Raw genomic sequence first — 19,498 nt, forward strand, 5'->3', positions numbered from 1 at the left:
TCAGTCTAACTCACTACTTTAAAATAAGCATTCTCAATGTAGTCTTCAACCTGAACTCAATTGACTTGACCAATTGGCCTGAGTATACTTGCCTTATGGAACTTGTCCATATCACATGAAAGGCTTGTGAATGTTTGCTTTCCTCAAGGACCATGCTGCATGGTCCTTGAAAAGTGATATGCTGGTAAGGCATCTCTGTAGTATGAATATTTCCACCATTAGGCAATTTCAAGTCACCATCAGCGTAGGAACCGGCTCACAGATTTTCAGAAAATTTATTATCAGCCCTGCTATGTGAGCTGTAGGTTCTTGCTGGGTTTCAGCTCAGACAAATCTTTTACTCAATGCTGAAAACCACAAAACCCCCCTTTTCCTCACATAACAACTCTCATAAGTAAGACATACACCAAGAGGTAGCCAGAAGGTACAAAGAACTTTATTAAGTGTGATAGAATAAAGATACCAAGAGTTACAATCCTGTGCACATGGCCTAACAGTGCATGCCCTCCTACAAAACAAATGAACAAAAAAGGCAATGAGGTATAGCAGTAAACAGTCCAACACTGCAGACAAAGGAATGCAGCTGCCTCTTCTAGAAGTTTTGAGTTGTGTAATTAAGTAATAGTCTTGCTCCATTCCAATGGATATTCTTACAGTTCTCCTTTATGACTACAGCTGAGTAGTTCATTATGCAACATTCAAGTTCAGGATGTGGTCCCCAGAATTTTGTTGTTGTTGTTGTTGTTGTTGTTGTTGTTGTTTTAAAAACAAGCACGTGCAAGCTTCTCTCTTGAAGCAATAGCACCCAATTCAAGAGAATTAAGATGTTTCCCAAGTGACCTGCAGTAACAGCTAACAGGGGAAACAGAAAGCACTTTATAAATTTACATTGTGTAACAGATTTAAAAAACCTAATGCATAAAATTGGTAAGATAACATAACCACAAGAAAGCTTGAGAAAGCAAAGAAAAAATCTGAAGGTTTTTAATGCCTTTTTAATGAAATTCCCTCTCTAGATAAAGCTAGTCACCACATGGCGTGACAAGTGCCCACAGAGCAGCAAAAGGAAATAAATAGACTAAGACCTTAGAAGTTACTAAAACAGTACATTAAACAAACAAAAAGAAAACACTTTATCTTTCTTCCATCCTCTAAGAAGGCACAAATCTATACACTTTTCTGCTCCTTTGGAGGTAAAAAGCAGCAACTCAAGTGTCAATACACAGGAAGGAAACAGGGCAGCCTGGACTGGGATGTGACCACAAACCCATGAAGCAGAATAAATTACCAACTTATTCCCTTACCATGAAGGATTCTATTGTTCTGTCATTTAAAATAGAGGGACTGGGTCAAATCATGATAAAGGCTACAAAATAACATGTGTGAGTATTCACAGAGCACCATTTACCTAAAGCAGCAAACATCCAAGACAGTCTAATCTTTGCAAGAAAACCTAACCCAAACTCTGGTTCCTCCTTCAATGGGATGTGGCTTCAAATGGGTTCCTGTAACGTGATCTCTTCTCTCTCTCTCTCTCAGAGAAATGAGACCCACAAAAAGTCCCCCTTAGTATTTCATCTCTATTTTTAAATCTTCAAGATCAGCTGCTCAAATTTTCCTCTCTTCTGAGGCACCAGAATGGTCTTGTTAAATTGACCACAGAGAATCACATAATTAACAAATGGTGAAAAAAAAGTATAAAATTTAATCACTGGAAATGTAAACATCAGTCCTGTCTTGGCCTCTGCAATAGACTGATGTGACCAGAAACAATTCAAAAATATCTATCAAATAATCAGATTTTCTAATCTGTTCACTAAATTAGCAAAAGAGGCCAGGCCAAATCATTGGGATGGAATTAATGGCACAAATTTTAGAAATTAGATCTTGGCAGAAAATGTAGAACTGATTTTTTAAAAACATATATAGTATAATGCTACCATAGGAAAGCCTCTTGAGCCACCTAAGGAAGAACCATGGAAAGGGACCATTCTCTGCTGAAACAACAAAGATGGGAAAAGGGATAATCAAAAAGTGAAGTAGGTTGCTGTAGAATGGAGGAATGTGTTCTGAGTTATAGAGAGAAGAGAAAGAAGACATAGATGTTGTGCATAACCTTACTTCCTCCTCTCCAAAATTATGCAAAATAGCTTGCAAATACCATAGTTCACTCATAATTGGTGTATTTTAGACCAAAAAAGTTTTGAAGAACAAGTGAAAAGATTTAATTTCAACTAACTGTTCAATATATTCTATAAGTCCCCACTTAAAACCTTTTGAGGAGTTTTTCTTGCCTCTGACCTGAAAAGTTAAGAAGGAAACCACAAATTAGTCAACTATAGGAAAGTAGAATGACAAAGCTCCTTGGCCCAAATTGCACCTAGCAAGACAAACAAAAATAATTCCTCTACCTCACTAGTCCTTTCCTTAAGTGTAAATTATAATACTTTAATAGTTTAAAAACCCAGTCAAAGCACACCAATGACTCCTGATCCTACCAACTTTAAAGAAATTAGGGCTACATTCCAAATCACCCAGATATAACCAATGATTATAACATTGAACCAAGTAGTGTATGTTGTAGACTCACAGCTGGAAAAGTTCATGGCTAAAAAACAACAGACATCTATCTATCCCAAACAAGCCTTTTGTCTGGTAGCCCATCATCAAGAGCTGCAAGCTTTGCTTCAGTAAAAAATAGCACTTTGGCATCAGCAGTGTGGCACACATTTAGGATTCTCCTTCAAACAATTGGAAGAAAACATAATACATTCAAGAGCAAAGGTAAACCAAAAAGTTATCATTCTCTTCAAGGAAAGAATTTCTTCATTCAATTAGAGTGTAACTTTTTAAAAGGGGAAGTCATGAGTCTCTTCTGAAAGTTCTGAACAGTTTATAAATACAAAAAGAAGATTTCTTCAATAAATAAATGGTTCATAGCCTTTACTGAAGACTTCCAGAATCCTCCGTCACTGCTGTCCTGGCCAGCTCCCCTGCTCTGGAAAGGCTACAGCTGCAGCGGAATGGGTGTTTTTTGTTGTTAGGTGACTCTTCTTACATTCTGCCGACTTTCATCAGTATGTCTCTTCATAGTCTGAATCCTACAGAGGAAAGAGCAGCATGGGGGGGGGTGTACACGTGAAGTGCAACGCCACAGTTAGAATCTAGGCAAAAATCACACCTTTGGATCCTCCAGTGAAAGCTGACTTAGGACAATAAGATTGAAATCCCACTGACTCGACCCACCTAAATTCCCATGAAACTTCACAAGACCTCAATGAAATGTGTCCACTGGGATATTTTCTGCCTCAAAGCCCAAATGGCTCCCTTTTCCTTGGTGAATATTTTTTGAAAACCATAACACACAAGAAAAGGTGACTGCCTTCAGCAGAATGCACAAGACCAGGGTTAGGAGTTTAGAGTAGGAGTCGCTCTAACTCTGAGTTCCACACTTTGCTGTCTGTGTGACTTTGGATAAAGTTCTTTGTGGTTTGTTGTTGTTGTTGAGGATTTTTGTTTTGTTTTGTTTTTTGGTACCGGAACTGAACTCAGAGTCACTTAACCACTGAGCCACATCCCCAGCCCCTTTTTTTATTTTATTTAGAGTCAGGATCTTTCTGAGTTGCTTAGGGCCTCGCTAAGTTGCTGAGGCTGCTTTGAACTTGCAATCCTCCTGCCTCAGCTTCCTGAGCTGCTGGGACTACAGGTGTGTCTACTGCATCTGGCTAGATAGAGTTCCTCAACTTCTCTAAGACTCAGTTTCCTCATCTATGAAATGGGGATAATAAAAATACACCTCACAGTACCATTATGAGAAGTGAATTCGACAATAGATGTAAATTACTTAGCTGTGCCTGCCACCTTTAACACTCATTCAAGCTTAGCTCCTATTACCATGATTCTTATTCTTATTACAGAAACTCACATACATTACTTCTAACTTAAGTTGGGCCATGAGCATTACCTGGCATTTCACAGGTCATTAATTCTCCTATTCTCCCAAATGACTATTTCATAACTTAACCTCTTTCCCTTATCTTCTAACACCTCCTCCCATCATTCTCAGCTATTGTACTGCTTTCTCCTATCACTGGGAACAGAGAAGCAGTCTCCCATCATTGTATTTACCACTGACAAGCATATGGCTCCATCTTTTTGGCCTTCCCTACTCTTCTTTCACACTCCTACTGCCTTTGCCTCAAGCCAACATCTCCACATGTGCACTAAATCCTGGCATCACCCCCAACAACCCTCCTTCTTTCTTCTGCAGCATCAATTTTTCCTTCTTGACTGGATCATTCCCATCAGCTGATAAATTTGCTCAATTTTTCCCATAATAAAAAAAGTAATTCTTGACACATTCCTCCTTCCACATATTGTCTATTTCTCTGAATCGGTCCACAGCAAGGCAAGCTGTACACACCCATATTCTCCATTGTCTCTTTGGAATCTTTCTTGACCTCCCCCAGTCAGGCTTCGACTCCACCGTTCCACTGGAGCCACTTTTACAAAGGTCACCAGTGGCCTGCACGTTATCAACCATCAACAATCACTTCTCAATTCTCATTTTATTTGCCCTCCTTGAAACACTTTCTTCCCTATCTCCCAGGATACCAAACTCACCCATTTTCCTTCAACCTTATTGATTATGACTTCTCAGCCTCCTTGGCTAATTTTTCTTCATCTCCCCAATCTAGAAATGCTCCTCCACAGTGGCCATATGGCTTGCTATCTACTTCTTTTAGGAGTTTGCATAAATATCATCTTACTGAGGATGTCCCCAACCATCCTCATACACCCCTATCCAGCCATCCCATCTCCCTTTCCTGTTCTATTTTTCTTCATAGCATTAAAACTACCTGGTATAGTATATATTTTACTTATTTTTAAGATTAAGTCAGTGTTTGTACCCCAGTTTAAGCAAAGGTGACATTTCAACTGGATCTTGGAGGATGAGAAAGTTTATCAGGAAAAGAATGTTAAGTTCTTTCTTTGAGGGCAGAAGTTTTTGTCAGTTTTTCTTCACTGCTGCTTCCTAACCACCATTCTACTGTTTCATAGCCACCTAGAATGGTGGTTAGGAAGTGACATGTCTTTCCCTACAAGAAGGCATGTGACATGTGTCAGACGCTCAACAAATAATAACCATAAGAATACTAACTTATTTTGTGTTATAAAAATATTCAAAGCCTGAAGAGTTGGCATCAGGTACTCCCTCTTCCCTAGCACTAATAATCTTTCTCTCATCTTAATATGTTACTCAAGGGCTGGAGAGAAGCAGAAACAAAGATTACTGCAACAAATAATTGGGCTACACTCGTGTGACCAAGTGCCGAGCTTGGCAGTAAGTACAAAGAGAGCTCAAGTTTGGACCTTGAAATGACAGGTGTGTTTCACACTAGATCACAAGTTGCTTTTGACCTATTTCCAACTGTACCACATCAGAGAGCCTTCCCTCCTCCTTCGATCCTAGGATAGCTACACAAGCCTATTAGTCACAGCAATTGCCCAAAGGGGGAAGGATGATAGTTTTTTGAAATTTAAATGAAAAATTGGGCCTTCCAAAATAGTGTTTCTTATTGATAAAAGACATTAAGTTACCTAAAACTCTAACTCCCTGGAAAATACCAAAGCTCAGCCTAAAAGTTAAATTCAAGGTTCTGGATCCAGTGAGTTGAAGTGTCTTAGTATGAATTAAATGGCATGAGACATTCCTCTTCTAGTCCCATTCCTGACCTAAGAATACCACTCTATGCCCATGAGGCAGGAGAAAAAATCATTCTTAGAATTGGTAGAAATCCCCAGAGGCCAAAATGCTTTGGGGAAATACTGGTTCATACCTTCTTTGGACCTACCTGTATATTCTCTGCTGCCTTTGAGGACAAAGAGTCCCCTTAAGCAGGGAGGAAAGTGAGACACCACAGTCAACAGAAGAAGTGGCAAGGACTTACCAGACACTCGGCACAACGGACACAAAGCCTTGCCATGCACTCGTCTTTCTCCTCCTGGTCAGTGCTGTGAAAAGGGTACAAACCAAATCCCTATTGTCACTATCCAGTATAGTGGGCCAGTTAAAAGCTCAGGTCTTAAAGTCAGACAGGTCTGAGTTTAGACCCCAGCTCTTCCACTTACTAGCAAGATAACTGGACAAATCACTTCAACTCCAGGAGCTTCTTTCCTCATCTATGAAATGTAGATATTACCACTACATGCCCAGCACATAGTAAGTGCTCGATAAATAGTAGCTAGTCATAACCATTCATTCATTCAAAAAAGTACTAAGCACCAACAATGTCTGGGGCATTGTGCTGCACTAGGGATAAAAAGATAAATAAAACCTGGTCCCTCGGAGAGCCAATGATCTCATGGCAGGGGTGAGGGGTCTTCTATAACTTAACAAGTATTATATCATACAATGTGATAAATGTCTTAATAGAATTAAGGTGAAACTGCTGTGGCAGCAATGGGCAGAGAGTGACTGATTCACCCTTCAGAACTCAGGAAGAGTCAAGAGAAAGGGATATTTCAGCTGGTCTTAGAAGATAAGAAAGAGTTTCCTAGCAAAGAAGAGAAGGAAAGGGCTGTGGGGACATATCTCACTTGGTAGAATGCTTGTCTTGCATGCACAAGCCCTTGGGTTCAATCCCCAGCACCATTAAAAAAAAAAAAAGCAGGAAGGAGGCAAGGAAAAATAAAAACAATATGTCTCTACCTAAATGTAGTATGTCTAGTGGGAAAAATAAGCTCACTATTGTTGAGGTGGGGTGAATGAGAAGAAATTATAGAAAGCAGTGTGTGACTTAGGATCAGTTGATGAAAGGTTTGGTATACCATATTTTGAAATAGACATTGGGATTTTGGTCAATAGTTCTTTATTTTGGGGGAACCACAGATTACTTACTAAGGGCATCCTCTCTCCACACACACACAGAGAATAAAAATTTTGGACCCTTTAAGGGTCAGACTTTCCTCCCCATGTTAAAGACTCCCAATACATATAATAAAGAACTCACAGGGTTTTACGTTAATTTTTATTACTTTTTTTAGGAGACATCTTTTGAGGGAAAATACTGGATCATGGCTGCTCACTGGCAGAATGATGTTTAATAAATGCTTTTGATAACCACAATCCAAGTAGCCCTTTGGAGCATCTACTGACCAAGAATAGATCTTGCTTATTTAAATTGTCCTTACCCTCCATGGCTATTCTTAAAGCCTCCCTCATTGCACATGTATTTTCTTTCTGTCAGGAGAAATCAGCTTAGTGCCAAAAAGAGAAACAGAGAAGAGGAAAAAACTGACTTGGAGTTTCCCCTAAACTTTGAAAAAAATGAGATACCTACTTTTAAAAAATGTCAGTGCTGGGCATGGTGGTGTACATCTATGATCCCCATAGCTCGAGAGGATGAGACAGGAGAATCATGAGTTCAGAGCCAGCCTCAGCAAAAGCAAAATGCTAAACAACTCAGTGAGACCTTGTCTCTAAATAAAATACAAAATAGGCTAGGGGTGTGGCTCAGTGTCATTGAGGGCCCCTGAGCTCAATCCCCATTACCCAATGGGGAAAAAATGTTTAGAACCAAAGTATTGCACAATCTGATTTCCAAAGGAGAAGGTGAGGAGAATACTATCAGTCCCTCCATCTCCCTCCAAATCAATATCCACAAGTGTCACTTTCAAACAGAACCATCCTGTCCAAAACGAAACTCCACCAGCTGAACTAAACTCAACATGATAGAATTCTGGATACAGGGGTGCAGGGCCCTGAAGAAAAATAGGTTTACTAGGGCTGCAGCTGGACTTACTCATCTGAAACTTCAATAGATGACTTCTTATAGCCAGACTTGCTCCTCTTCTTCAGCCCCGCAGCCTTCCTCCCCATTCTCAGCAGCAGCAGAACCACCACCACCACTGAGGGAATGAAGACGAGAATGGAAAGAAGGGCCACAGAGGATAGCATGGTGCCAAAACCTAGAGGGAAAAAAGAAAAGGTGTAAAAGTGCTTCCTCTGACATGAGAGAATTTCTGCTTTTGCACTTGTACTTTTTCTGATTACAAAGGAAATGAATTCATTGTGGAAAATGTAGAAAATGCACAAAAATGCAACAAAGAATAAAAATTCTCCCATAATTCCGCTACCTAGGAATAACACATTGGTATTTACCGATTCAATCTTCTTTCAAGGGGTATTGTTTATGGGGGTGCATTTGAAGGTAAGGTGCATATTCCTAGATCTAGAAATCATGCTACATATTATTTTAACATTTTTTGCTAAATATAATAAACATGTTTTCATGTCATTAAAAATCCCTTCTAAATGTGATGTTTAATGGCTGCACAGTATCCTGCCATATTGAAAAAATTTATTAAATCAATCCTCTAATGCTAGGCATTCAAGTTTATTTCAAACTCTTTTGAGTTCGAAAGTCACATTAGGACGAACATCCTTGTACATAAATCCTCATGTTCACCTCTATTTCCTTAAAATTAAATTTTGAAATGAAATTACAGGATCAAAGGACATATACTTCTAAGAATCTAATTCCTATTCTCAAAATGCTTTCCAGAAAAACTTAATCAGTTTCTAATCATTCCAGCATTATGAATGTGCTCATGTCTTTGAAACCTGTCAGTTATTGTTGAAGAAGATAAAGACAAAAGACAATAAAGAAGAAGAAGGAATTTGAGAAAGAAGAGAAAGGGAAGAAGGGAGAGAGGGAAGAAGGAAGGCAGGGGAGGGAAGACCCAAGAAAGATAAGGTAACTATGATGAATCATAATGTATCTCTAAATCTTTGGTTTAAATTCAATTAAGAACTAGAATAACCACTTAATAGTCACCAAGGAAAAATGTAGAAAAAAAAAGGTCAGTCCTCAACTTCCTCTCAACCTGTTTTACACTAAAAGGAAACTGCTGCCCTTAGTAACATAAAAGAAATATACCACATCCATCAACAGAGGAAATACCCTTTCAAGACATAGGCAAGAACACTGTCTCATAGCTGGGAATGTGAACGTATTAGGAAAACCCGAGTGACTTCTGTTTCACAGAGATGCTAATCTTCCATTTACTAAAGGGTTTGTCATCTATTCCACAAGACCTTTGTTTACCTGAGACCAAAATGAAAAGGGGATAATGGAGAAACTATGACAAAATTTGAAGAGAAAATTCAGTTTTCAGAATAAAGATAAAAAATTCATCTTAACAGGACAGCAAGATAAATCACTTTGTCACAATGATCCAATGACTCAACTGGATCCAATGACTCAACTCATTGCTTTTCAATGAGCATTCCAGAACAATCCCAAAAGCACTGCAGAAGGCTGATGGCAATAAGCTTACCCCTTTCTGTGACCGTTAGCTCTGTCAGGGGGATATTATGGTGCACGTCTGGGGGATTCTTCACAGCACAGCTGAATGTCCCATTGTCCTTAAGGGTAGGATTGCTTATGCTTATAGATGCATCCCCTTTGTACACATTTCCAACCCAGGAAATCCGATCCCGAAATGTGCCTGCTGTGGTTGGGTACTGGAAAGACTGATAATGAAAAATCTAAGAAAGCAACACCATGAGAGAAAAATGTTAATTTGGAAAATGTTAAGCTAAGTAGTTCCAAAGTAAAATACAACTATAAATGGGTTCTTGTAGTTGGGAAAATTTTTAAATGCTTTTTTTTCACCTTCATCCTCTGGTTCATCCTATCATCCTAAAGGCCAATTCAAAAAAAGAATAATGAAAGAATCCTGGGATCCTAACTCTTGAATCTCTTCTAAATTCTTAACGTCCTAAAGTAATAGCTTTAAACCAGGGCAACTTTGCTCTTCATAAAACATTTGGAAACAGTTGGAGACTTTTTCCACCTTCAAAACTTATTTATTTATATTTAATTGACAAATAATAATTATTATATTCATGGGATACAATGTGATTTTTTTTTTCTGGCAGTGCTCTACCACTGAGCTATACACCCAGCTATTTTTAGTTTGTTTGTTTAGTTTTTTTTTTAGATGGATAGAATACCTTTATTTTATTTACTTATTTTTATGTGGTGCTGAGGCTCAAACCCAGTGCCTCACACATACAAGGCAAGCTCTCTACCACTGAGCCACAACCTCAGCCCCTATTTTTAGTTTTTTAAGAACCTCCATATTATTTTCCAAAATGGCTATACTAATTTACATCCCCACCAACAGTATACAGGGTTCCCTGTTCTCTAATCCTTCCTACACTTTTTATAACTTGTCTTTCTTATAACAATCATTTTAACAGATGTGAGGTGATATCTCATTGTGGTTTTAATTTGAATCTCCATAATAATTGAGATATGGAACATTTTTCATCTATCTGATAACCATTGATAGCTCTTCTTTTGAGAAATATCTATTCAGATCCTTTACTCATTTTTTAATCAGGTTCTTTGTTTTCTCGATGTTGAGTTGGAGACATTTTTGTTGTCACAGTGGGGAGATGAGCCTACTGGCATCTAATGAATATAAGGCAGAATTACTGTTAAACTTCCCACAATGTATGGGATGATGGCCTTCACAACAAAGAATCATTTGGCTCAAAATGTCAGCAGTGCCAAAGTTGAGAAATCCTGCTCTAAAGTAATGTCTCATATTGGTATAGCACTTTATAGTTTACAAATGACTTCCACATATTTGTTCACTTTAGCCTTACAATAACATTAAATGATATGTGTTATAACTAACACATAACTAACTATTCCAAATTGATGGAAAGGGGAGCAAGACCAAAAACAAACAAACAAACAAACAAACAAACAAAAAACTGACTTACTCAATGGTACCAATTAGTAAGTAACAAAAGGAAGATTTTTGTTTATTCTCAAAATCACTGGCATAGTGTAATATAATCCAGTCTCTCTCATATTATCTACCCTGGAAGTTAATATAAATCCAAGTCAAATGCATAAAAAGGACTCAATAAATGTATATTGAATTAAAACAGTGCTGGACTGGACTTAGTGATCAGACACTTCATCACCAAAAGCCCCTGATTATACCTGGAGGTGGGTCAGCCAGGTACTACAAAACAATGTAAGTTTTCTCTCTTATGCAAGATTCAAGATACAAACAATTTCTTTGTTTTCTTGGTACCTTCCCACTTAAGCAACTAGACATCTATAACCACTGAATTTCCCAACTGAACAGCAATTTCCCAGAGAAGATGCTGAATCACTTGTTGGTTCATTTTTTCAACAAATACTACATGCAGAGTGAGTTTTAGGCAGTATGTTAAGAAAAACAGTACACTGGGAGCCACACAGGCACAGTTCCTACCCTCATGGAACTTACATTCTAGTGGTAAATACAGTTATCAAGAAATAATATGTGAGGTGAGTGTTCCAAAGGGAGATAAAGAGAGCCTACCACTGATTACCAGCATCAGGATAAAAGGGTTTGAAAGTCCTGATTGACAAAACAAGGCTGCTGTGTATCTTCAAGGTTAATCTAACCAATAAGTACCATACTAAATTAGTGATACTCAAATCCTTACTAATTGATCAACGCAGTTACACTAACTGTGTAACTGCAACATTACATTATGTGACTTTAAAGGTCTACTGAGTCCAACTTGGGTGAGTTTGCTGGTTTTCTACCAGTCTCACAGAGATCTACTGTTTGTCTATAAGGTTTCTGACTCAAGAAGCTCATTGCTTGCACTGTCCTAATTTTGGCCAAGGAGGTTGAGCCAAACAAGGGCAGCCATGGTTTCCTGAATACTCAGAATAAAGTAAACTGTTTTAAAAAAAAGGAACCATGAATTCAGTCTAGCTTCCTTCGCTAGAATTAACTGCCTAGCTCCAAGCTATGAGCTATGTGGCATTGAAAAATGACTCCAAGGGGCTGGGGATGTGGCTCAAGTGGTAACACGCTCGCCTGGCATGCGTGCGGCCTGGGTTCGATCCTCAGCACCACATACCAACAAAGATGTTGTGTCCGCCGAGAACTAAAAAATAAATATTAAAATTCTCAAAAAAAAAAAAGAAAAGAAAAATGACTCCAAAACAGAATTCAAAGCTTACACATTAAAATGAATGGGAAAGTTTTCCCAACAAAGGAAAACAGCATAAATAAGTTAAGAATACTTTCAAAAATCTAATCTTACATATATGGTTGTGAGATTCACATTGTTGAATAGCACTTATACTGAGCTAAGGATACTGGTGGAATCATAAAGAGAAAGGGTGTCTTATCTTCAATTAGATACCCGCAATGGGATTTGAACCATAAATGGTTTCTATATGTGTGACTAAAGTATATTGCTTTTAATATAGAAGACCATCTGTCACCAACAACATCTATCACCAACACAAGGTGCCACCACTTCCTTCAAAGGCAGCTATATAAATCACTGCAGATGTTTACCTGCTGGGAGAAGAAGCCAAGATAAATCTACAAAGTACAACCATACAAACAGATACACCCACTGAAACAATTTTATTTAACAGGAAATGAGCAGCTAGTTTTAAGAGAAAGGATGTCTGTGACTGGGACCCATAGAACTGTTCTAGTCAACGGTCCTAGAGATACACTTCTTAGTATATCAATGTGAAAATGAAGCTATAAAAAAATTAAACCATATTTCCTCTAGTTTTTTGGCCACTTTATTCCTGCAAATTATATGCAAGATATTCTCTCTCTCTCTCTCTCTCTCTCTCTCTCTCTCTCTCTCTCTCTCTCTCTCTTGATATTGGGGATTGAACCCTAGGGCACTTAATCACTGGGCACATCCCCAGCCCTTTTTAATTTTTAATTTTGAGACAGGGTCTTACTAAGCTGCTTAGGGTCTCGCTAAATTGTGAGGCTGGCTTTGAACTTGCAGTCCTCTTGCCTCAGCTTCCTAAGCCCTGTTGGGATTACAGGCATGTGCCATCACACCCAACTAATATGCAAGATTCTTAAGTGGAAGAATAAAATGACCTCTGTGATCAAAAAAATGTCACACAGGGCAGAAGCTCATCTCCTTTCCTTTATAGAGAAGTTCATCTTCTATTCTAAGAGGAGAAGGCTTCATGAATGCCTGTTATTTGCAATAAAAAGATTTCAAAACCGTTGACCCAGAAGACTCAAGGCAGCTTTCTGAAAAGTACACACTTACAGACTCTGTTCGACTGCTGCTGGGAGGGCGATATGTCCAATCTATGGTCAGTTTGTCAGTGACTTCCGAAGTTGACTTGAAGGTACATTTCAACTTGATCTTTTCTCCAACATAACCTCGGACATGAGCATCTGCATTAATCTCCAAGGAAAGGACGATATGAACACCTAATCAAAGCATGCCCAAACATTTAAAGTGTATTAATTTTGGTGGAATGTACAGATGTTAATGAACAACATAGGCATGATATTTATCATTTTCATGGCTCTCTTCAAAAAGTCAGGGCAATCAATGTCTTCTCAGGCAATCCCACAAGGGACAAGGACCTGATATCCCCATTAATCTAGGGTAGCATTTTTATCATTCTGTAATCTTAAATCATAGATTGAATACTTGGGTAAAATTGAAAACCTGGTCACACAAGCATTTTTTCCAAAATGCAAGTTCATGGTTAAATTAAGCACAAGTGAGCAGGGCTGTCCACAGTAGGCAAAAAGGCAACACCATTCACCCTTTTCCATTTCCCAAACCCCAGAGCACACACATGCTCTGGGAATATGACAGTTTTCGTGGGGTCTAAGGACTTACCCCAAGTACAGCATGAATGTAGCAAGAAGTTGTCACTGTCTCAATCACCAATAAAATGAGAATAGGAAATAAGAATAGGAAAATTTTCAAAGAATTTTTAAAAACTATTCTGTGACCTATCTGGTTTTCCCCTCTTTATTAAAGCTGGTTAATGAATCACCCATTTGTTCAAATTTAATTATGGGGAGGAAAACAGAAAAACTGGATGCATTCTACAATGCAAAAATAAGAGAGCATTTTTAAACCCTGCAGAGTCCTATTCATATTTGCTCATATTCAACTTTGACACAACATCTCCCCCAAAAGAGCTGGCATTTTTTTCTTATTAATTTCTGCCTTCAGAAAATAGTAAGTAGAAACTTATTTTCCACTAAAGAGTCATATTTTAGAAAATTAAGTCTCTAGCACTTTGTTTTTCCTGCTTCTTTATCCACCTCAATAAGCCATGATTCTTCTGTTAGCCCAAGACAAACAGAATGAAGAGGGTTCAAGTCCCAGTCCAAATCCCAATTCAAATCCCAGTGATACTGCTTGGCTCTGCAGCCTCAGCAAGCTACTGTATGTCCTCCATCTCCTCATTATTACAAGGACCTTATGGGAAGGTCACTATGAGGATTAAATGAGTTAAAACATGTACAACACTAGAAGCCTACCAAGAGCTACTGAGTTATCGTCCAATTCATCTTAGTACCATCAGTATCAGCATTCACCTCTTCAGTTCTCCTACACTGTCTCGACCTTTCCTACCACAGACAGCTCTGAGTCATCAGTTCCCCTGCCTCTACCTCTGCCTGCTTTGAATCATTTTTGTCACTCCTCTCTAGACAATCTAGTTTGGTCACATTCCTCTTAAAAGGAGGAGACCAGATTGAGCTCACTAATAACAACTTCAATGACACATTAATGTGGAAAAATCCTTACCTAAGTCTAAAAACTGGAAGGTGGAAACAAATGGATAATCTGTATTGTCCCCTCATCCCACTCTTTTATTCTAAAGCACAAGTATTACAGGTATAGTACAGAATTTAAAGCATGGATTAGAATTAGCCAGACCTGAACTTAAGTTCTATCTCAGCCACTTTCTGTCTGTGAGATCATGATCAGTTACCCAACCTGTTCAAACTTTAATTTTCTCACTTGGTACATAGGAATAATAACCAAACCTGCTTCATTGGATTATTGTGAAGTTTCAATACAATTAAAATGATAACACCTAAAATGCTTAATAATAAAATATTTCAATAAATATTATTATTAAAATGAACATTATATACATTAAAAAGCCTTCAGTATTTCCCTGTTGCATCATGGAATAAAACCCAAACAACAATTTGGCCCCAAACTTCTGCCACTCTGCCACCTACCCATCCCATCCCCTTTACCATGCCTAAAATGTCCTTCCATTTCCCAAAGGCACTGTGTCCTTTCATGACCTGTGTCTTTCTTTGAATATGTCTCTGTCTGGAAGGTTGTCCCCATCTCTACCAATCCTGCCTGAGTTTTTCTCCATCACACCGTTCCCTCAACAATCACACGTTTTAAAACCCCAGCTCAAATATTAGCCCCTTTGTGATGCTTTCCTAAGTTTTCTGATAAAGTTCATCACTATTTCTTCAACATTCTCATAATACTTTTACACAGTGCTACTCAACTACATATGCCATTAATTGCAAGTAACTTTTAAATGCTATTTATTTCCTCCATTAAATCCAAGCACCTCTGGGGTAAAACTTCAGAGAGAGGGGGGTCAGAAAAAGAGAGACTGAGAGAAAGAGATGAATGACTCCTAGAAGCCACTGAATTGTACATTTTAAATGGATAAATTGCATAGAATGTGACCATATCTCACCATAAATTCTAGTACAGGAACAAAATATACTCATTAATAACCCACCCACCCCCTATCACCTTCTTTACAGTATTTTCAACACTCTTAACTCCCCTATTCTTCTGTCTTTCTATTGCACCCATTCAGGAAAAGCCTAGCTCTTGATGACCACTTCTAGACTGGGCTGGTATAACCTGAAGGAGAAAAATTACACAATTGCAACATAAAAAATTAATGTAGAGAAAGGGTGGTGTCAAGAATGACACCACCTGACTTGGTGATGCCATTCACTAGAGAGAGAAGACTAGAGAGTACGAGACTTGGAAGGGGAACATGAATTTGATTCTGGATGAATTTGGGTGTATGTGAGATACCCAAGGGATACTATCAAAGTAGCAATTGGTTTAGGTTAAAGGTCAGTAAACTATGGCCCATGGGCCACATGCAAACAAATGGATCTCATGAGAGGAGCAAACTAAGAAAAACTAGCAACTGATCTTACCCTTTGCTCTGTGGGTGACCCAGATGGAGGCAAACCAATTATAATCTCTAGAATTATCCTGATAAACAGATAAAAATTCAACATATTTATGTAAACAAGGTTTTATTAAAAAACAGCCATATTGGGCTGGGGATGTGGCTCAAGTGATAGCATGCTCACCTGGCATGAGCGAGGCACTGGGTTCAAACCTCAGCACCACATAAAAATAAAATAAAGATATTGGGTCCACCTAAAACTAAAAAATAAATATTTTTTTAAAATAGCCATATTCATTTGCTTACGTATATTGCCTATCATGGTGTTTTGCACTTTTTGCAGAAAAAAGTAGTTACAACAGAGACTATATGCCTGAAAAGCCCAAAATATTTATTCTCTATCCCTTTATGGAAAGTTTTCCAAAGAGCAAAGAAGAGACTTGGATTAGAGTTATAAATCAGAATTCCTTTATTCTCTCCCCAACCAACACCCCACACTGATTGTGCTGCATGGGTGTGTATACATATACATCACACACAAACATGCAAATTTCACATCTCTGTGACAGTCCCTACCAAATCCCCTTCTAAGTCTCTTCCCTTCTAATCCAATATTACATTCATTCAGAAATTTCTACCTTAGACTAATGTCTTTACAGATATTTATTTTTCTACCTGAGTCAAAGAGCATTCTGAACAGGTAAAACAGTAAACTAAAGAAATATCCACAAAAAATTTAATTGGGGAAGAAAACAGGAAAATCCTATTTAACATAAATAATTTTATAAATGGAAGAAATTAGAGAAATATGACAAAATAAAGTTCCTAATTTTATAAATGTGATTTTCCAAAATATGCATCTGACAATCTTTCATTCATATAATGGCACATTTACATGGAAAAGAGAAGACTATATTACCTACTCAATTATTTCTATACACTTCAACAACTGCTACAATAGGATTAGACTTATAACTTAAGGAGAATTTGAACAAACTAATAATTAAATGTGTCCTATCTGTGAAGAGGAAAGGAAAATAAATATTAGTATGAAAACAAAGTCTATCACCTAACAGATTCAAAAGTCAGACCAAAAAAGAAAGACAAAAGATGAAACATCAAAAACACACTAAGTGAAAGAATCCAGTCACAAAAGAAAATACATTGTATGATCCCATTTATATAAAATACCTAGATCAGGCAAATCCACAAAGTTAGAAAGTGGACTGGTGATTATCAGGGGTTGGGGGAAGTTGGGAATGGGAGTAGGATTTCTCTTTGGGGTGACAAAAATATTCTAAAATTGGTTGTGGTGATGATTATGCAACTGTATGACTCCTAGAAGCCACTGAATTGTACATTTTAAATGGATAAATTGCATAGAACGTGACCATATCTCAATACACCTGTTATTTAAAAAGATATAAATCTCCTCAACAAGTACAAGAAGATGATAAAATCAACTTTACTGATTGATTTATTAGGTCCATTGAATTTGAAGCAACTCTTCAATGTGAAATGGCATTAAATTCAAGAAAACACCTATTATTTCTAGAAATTTTTTTCCTTGATAGAATATTTGAACATGTCGTGTGTGTGTGTGTGTGTGTGTGTGTGTGTGTGTGTGTGTGTGTGTAAGAGAAAGAGAGAAAGAGATCTGGGTATATTTGAAGTGACAGGTTAAACTAAATATTGTATTGCAAAAGGAATTTAGATGAAAAACTGGACACTTATGATGACACAGACAGCTGGGAGAAATCTGGGAGTGTGCTGGCAGCAAGAATATTAGTCACCAGATAAATAAAAACTTCCCAGTCTTACCTGCTGAGAATTAGGGCACCTGATTTATATTTATATAATATTAAAGGTTCATTTCAGAAATCTCCATTACTTACAGGGAAGTTTTATGAAGTCAAAAATTCTAATTCTGCTGTAATTATATTTGATTTCCCCAAAAGACACACACACAAAAAAAAAAATCAGGAAATAATTACAACCTAAAATGAAATTATTTGGGTTGAACCGAAATATACGCAATTTGAAAATTACATGAAATCAAAACATACTCAATTTTTACAAGTGTTATTGTGTCCGTATGAACTTCTGATATCACTCAGCCGATTAAGAATCGACATACCCTTATATTTTTAAAAATGTTTTTTTCTAAATGCTAAGGCAGTTGCTGCTTCTTCAACAATATACTTCTGTATAAAAACACACATCACGACCTGTGACAAACGTTTTATTTCATAGCCCAGGATATTCATTTACAAAAAATAAAATTATCAAGTAACGATTTTGTTTCCCAAAACTAAAGGGACCCACTACTGGCCACTAGAAATTCCTTTCTGTCATCAGGGTAACAGCAGACTACCACAGATTATCTCATATAAGATAACCACGCGTTGCCCCCAAAGCCTGAACTTTGTGGTTCTACCTAGTCATGTCATCACCAAAATACAGCGCCAAGGTGGTCGAGCTCAGGAAAGGACTGACAAGATAGCAACTCTTCTCTGTGGGTGGCGTGAACATCCTCCGCAGCACCCCACCTTCCTTCCTTCCCAGAAACCGAGCGGGGGCTTTGACGAGACCCCCCCACCCGGAACCGGAAAAGCGACCATCTTCCCTACCCCCCCGCAGCCGGAAGTGGGACACAGCCAGCCGGCGAACTCACCCTGGAAAAATAGGATGCCCAGCACTGAAAAGAGCGCGCAGCCACGGCCTCCAGCCGCTCCGCTCTGCTGCATCCCGACAGCTCTTCAGATACTTGTACACCTTGTTTGCGGCTCCCGGTAACGACTCAGGTAACCCAGGAAGTGACGTCAGCGAGAAAACTTAAAATGGCCATCCGGAGATGCCATAGGCTGTGGCTACCTTCCAGAATCGCACCTGGTTTCACTGACCAGCGATTCTTTGAGAGCTCGTTGCTCTTTTGCTTGAAAATGAAATCGGTTACAGACTTAGGAAAATTTTCGGTTTTATTTTTATAGAATTCTGCAGGACTAAATAATCTTGAGCATCTGTGTTCCAGATGTTGTCTATACGTCTAGAGATTTTAGTGGAACTCTTTCGGAATAGATTCTCATAAACTTAGAGTACAAAGAGACCTGGGAGCATATGCAGGGTCAGTCAGTAGATAAATATGTATTAGGCCCTTGTGGCCAATACTTGCCATAGTCTCTGATTTTTGTCTTTTTCAGTGTAGCTATTATAGCATCCAGAATTGGATGTTTATTAAATTACTGTTTACAGTCTTAATGAAGGTCACATAATTACATCATATATTAGGGGTGAAGAGGAACTAGGATTTTGTATCTTTTATTTGGAAAAGAAAGCTTTGCTATTAAAGTACTTGAAATGAGATGGCATCACATCCTTCTGAAAAAGATGGTACAGAACCTTGCTTTAATCATGCTATCTTAGTCTGGAATTGCACATGATTAATGAAAGCAGGAGAGAGCCAAAAATATGCTTCACCT

At 38.1% G+C, this 19,498-nt stretch overlaps 2 protein-coding genes across 3 annotated transcripts in view; one reads left to right on the forward strand and one right to left on the reverse strand.

The window, feature by feature from the left end:
- Nucleotides 1-414: 414 nt before the first annotated feature.
- Nucleotides 415-18,824, reverse strand: Mpzl3 (myelin protein zero like 3). 2 transcript variants are annotated; one of them, XM_005328320.5, is made up of 6 exons: nt 18,694-18,824; nt 13,127-13,293; nt 9,343-9,553; nt 7,806-7,971; nt 5,952-6,015; nt 415-3,101 (listed from the first exon to the last, which is right to left on the reverse strand). In XM_005328320.5, the coding sequence occupies exons 1-6, from the start codon at nt 18,764-18,766 to the stop codon at nt 3,075-3,077; spliced, it is 708 nt and encodes a 235-aa protein (XP_005328377.2). In that variant the 5' UTR covers nt 18,767-18,824; the 3' UTR covers nt 415-3,074. The 2 variants fall into 2 exon arrangements, with proteins under 2 accessions (XP_005328377.2, XP_040141241.2); XM_040285307.2 differs by lacking the exon at nt 5,952-6,015.
- Cd3e (CD3 epsilon subunit of T-cell receptor complex) overlaps nt 18,685-19,498 on the forward strand; it is a 62,504-nt gene continuing 61,690 nt past the window's right edge. Inside the window, exon 1 of the mRNA XM_078047078.1 lies at nt 18,685-18,823. The gene's annotated coding sequence lies outside the window, so the exon portion shown is untranslated. The remainder of the gene's footprint in view (nt 18,824-19,498) is intronic.

Source organism: Ictidomys tridecemlineatus, chromosome 4, assembly GCF_052094955.1.
Source record: "Ictidomys tridecemlineatus isolate mIctTri1 chromosome 4, mIctTri1.hap1, whole genome shotgun sequence".
Lineage (NCBI taxonomy): Eukaryota > Metazoa > Chordata > Mammalia > Rodentia > Sciuridae > Ictidomys > Ictidomys tridecemlineatus.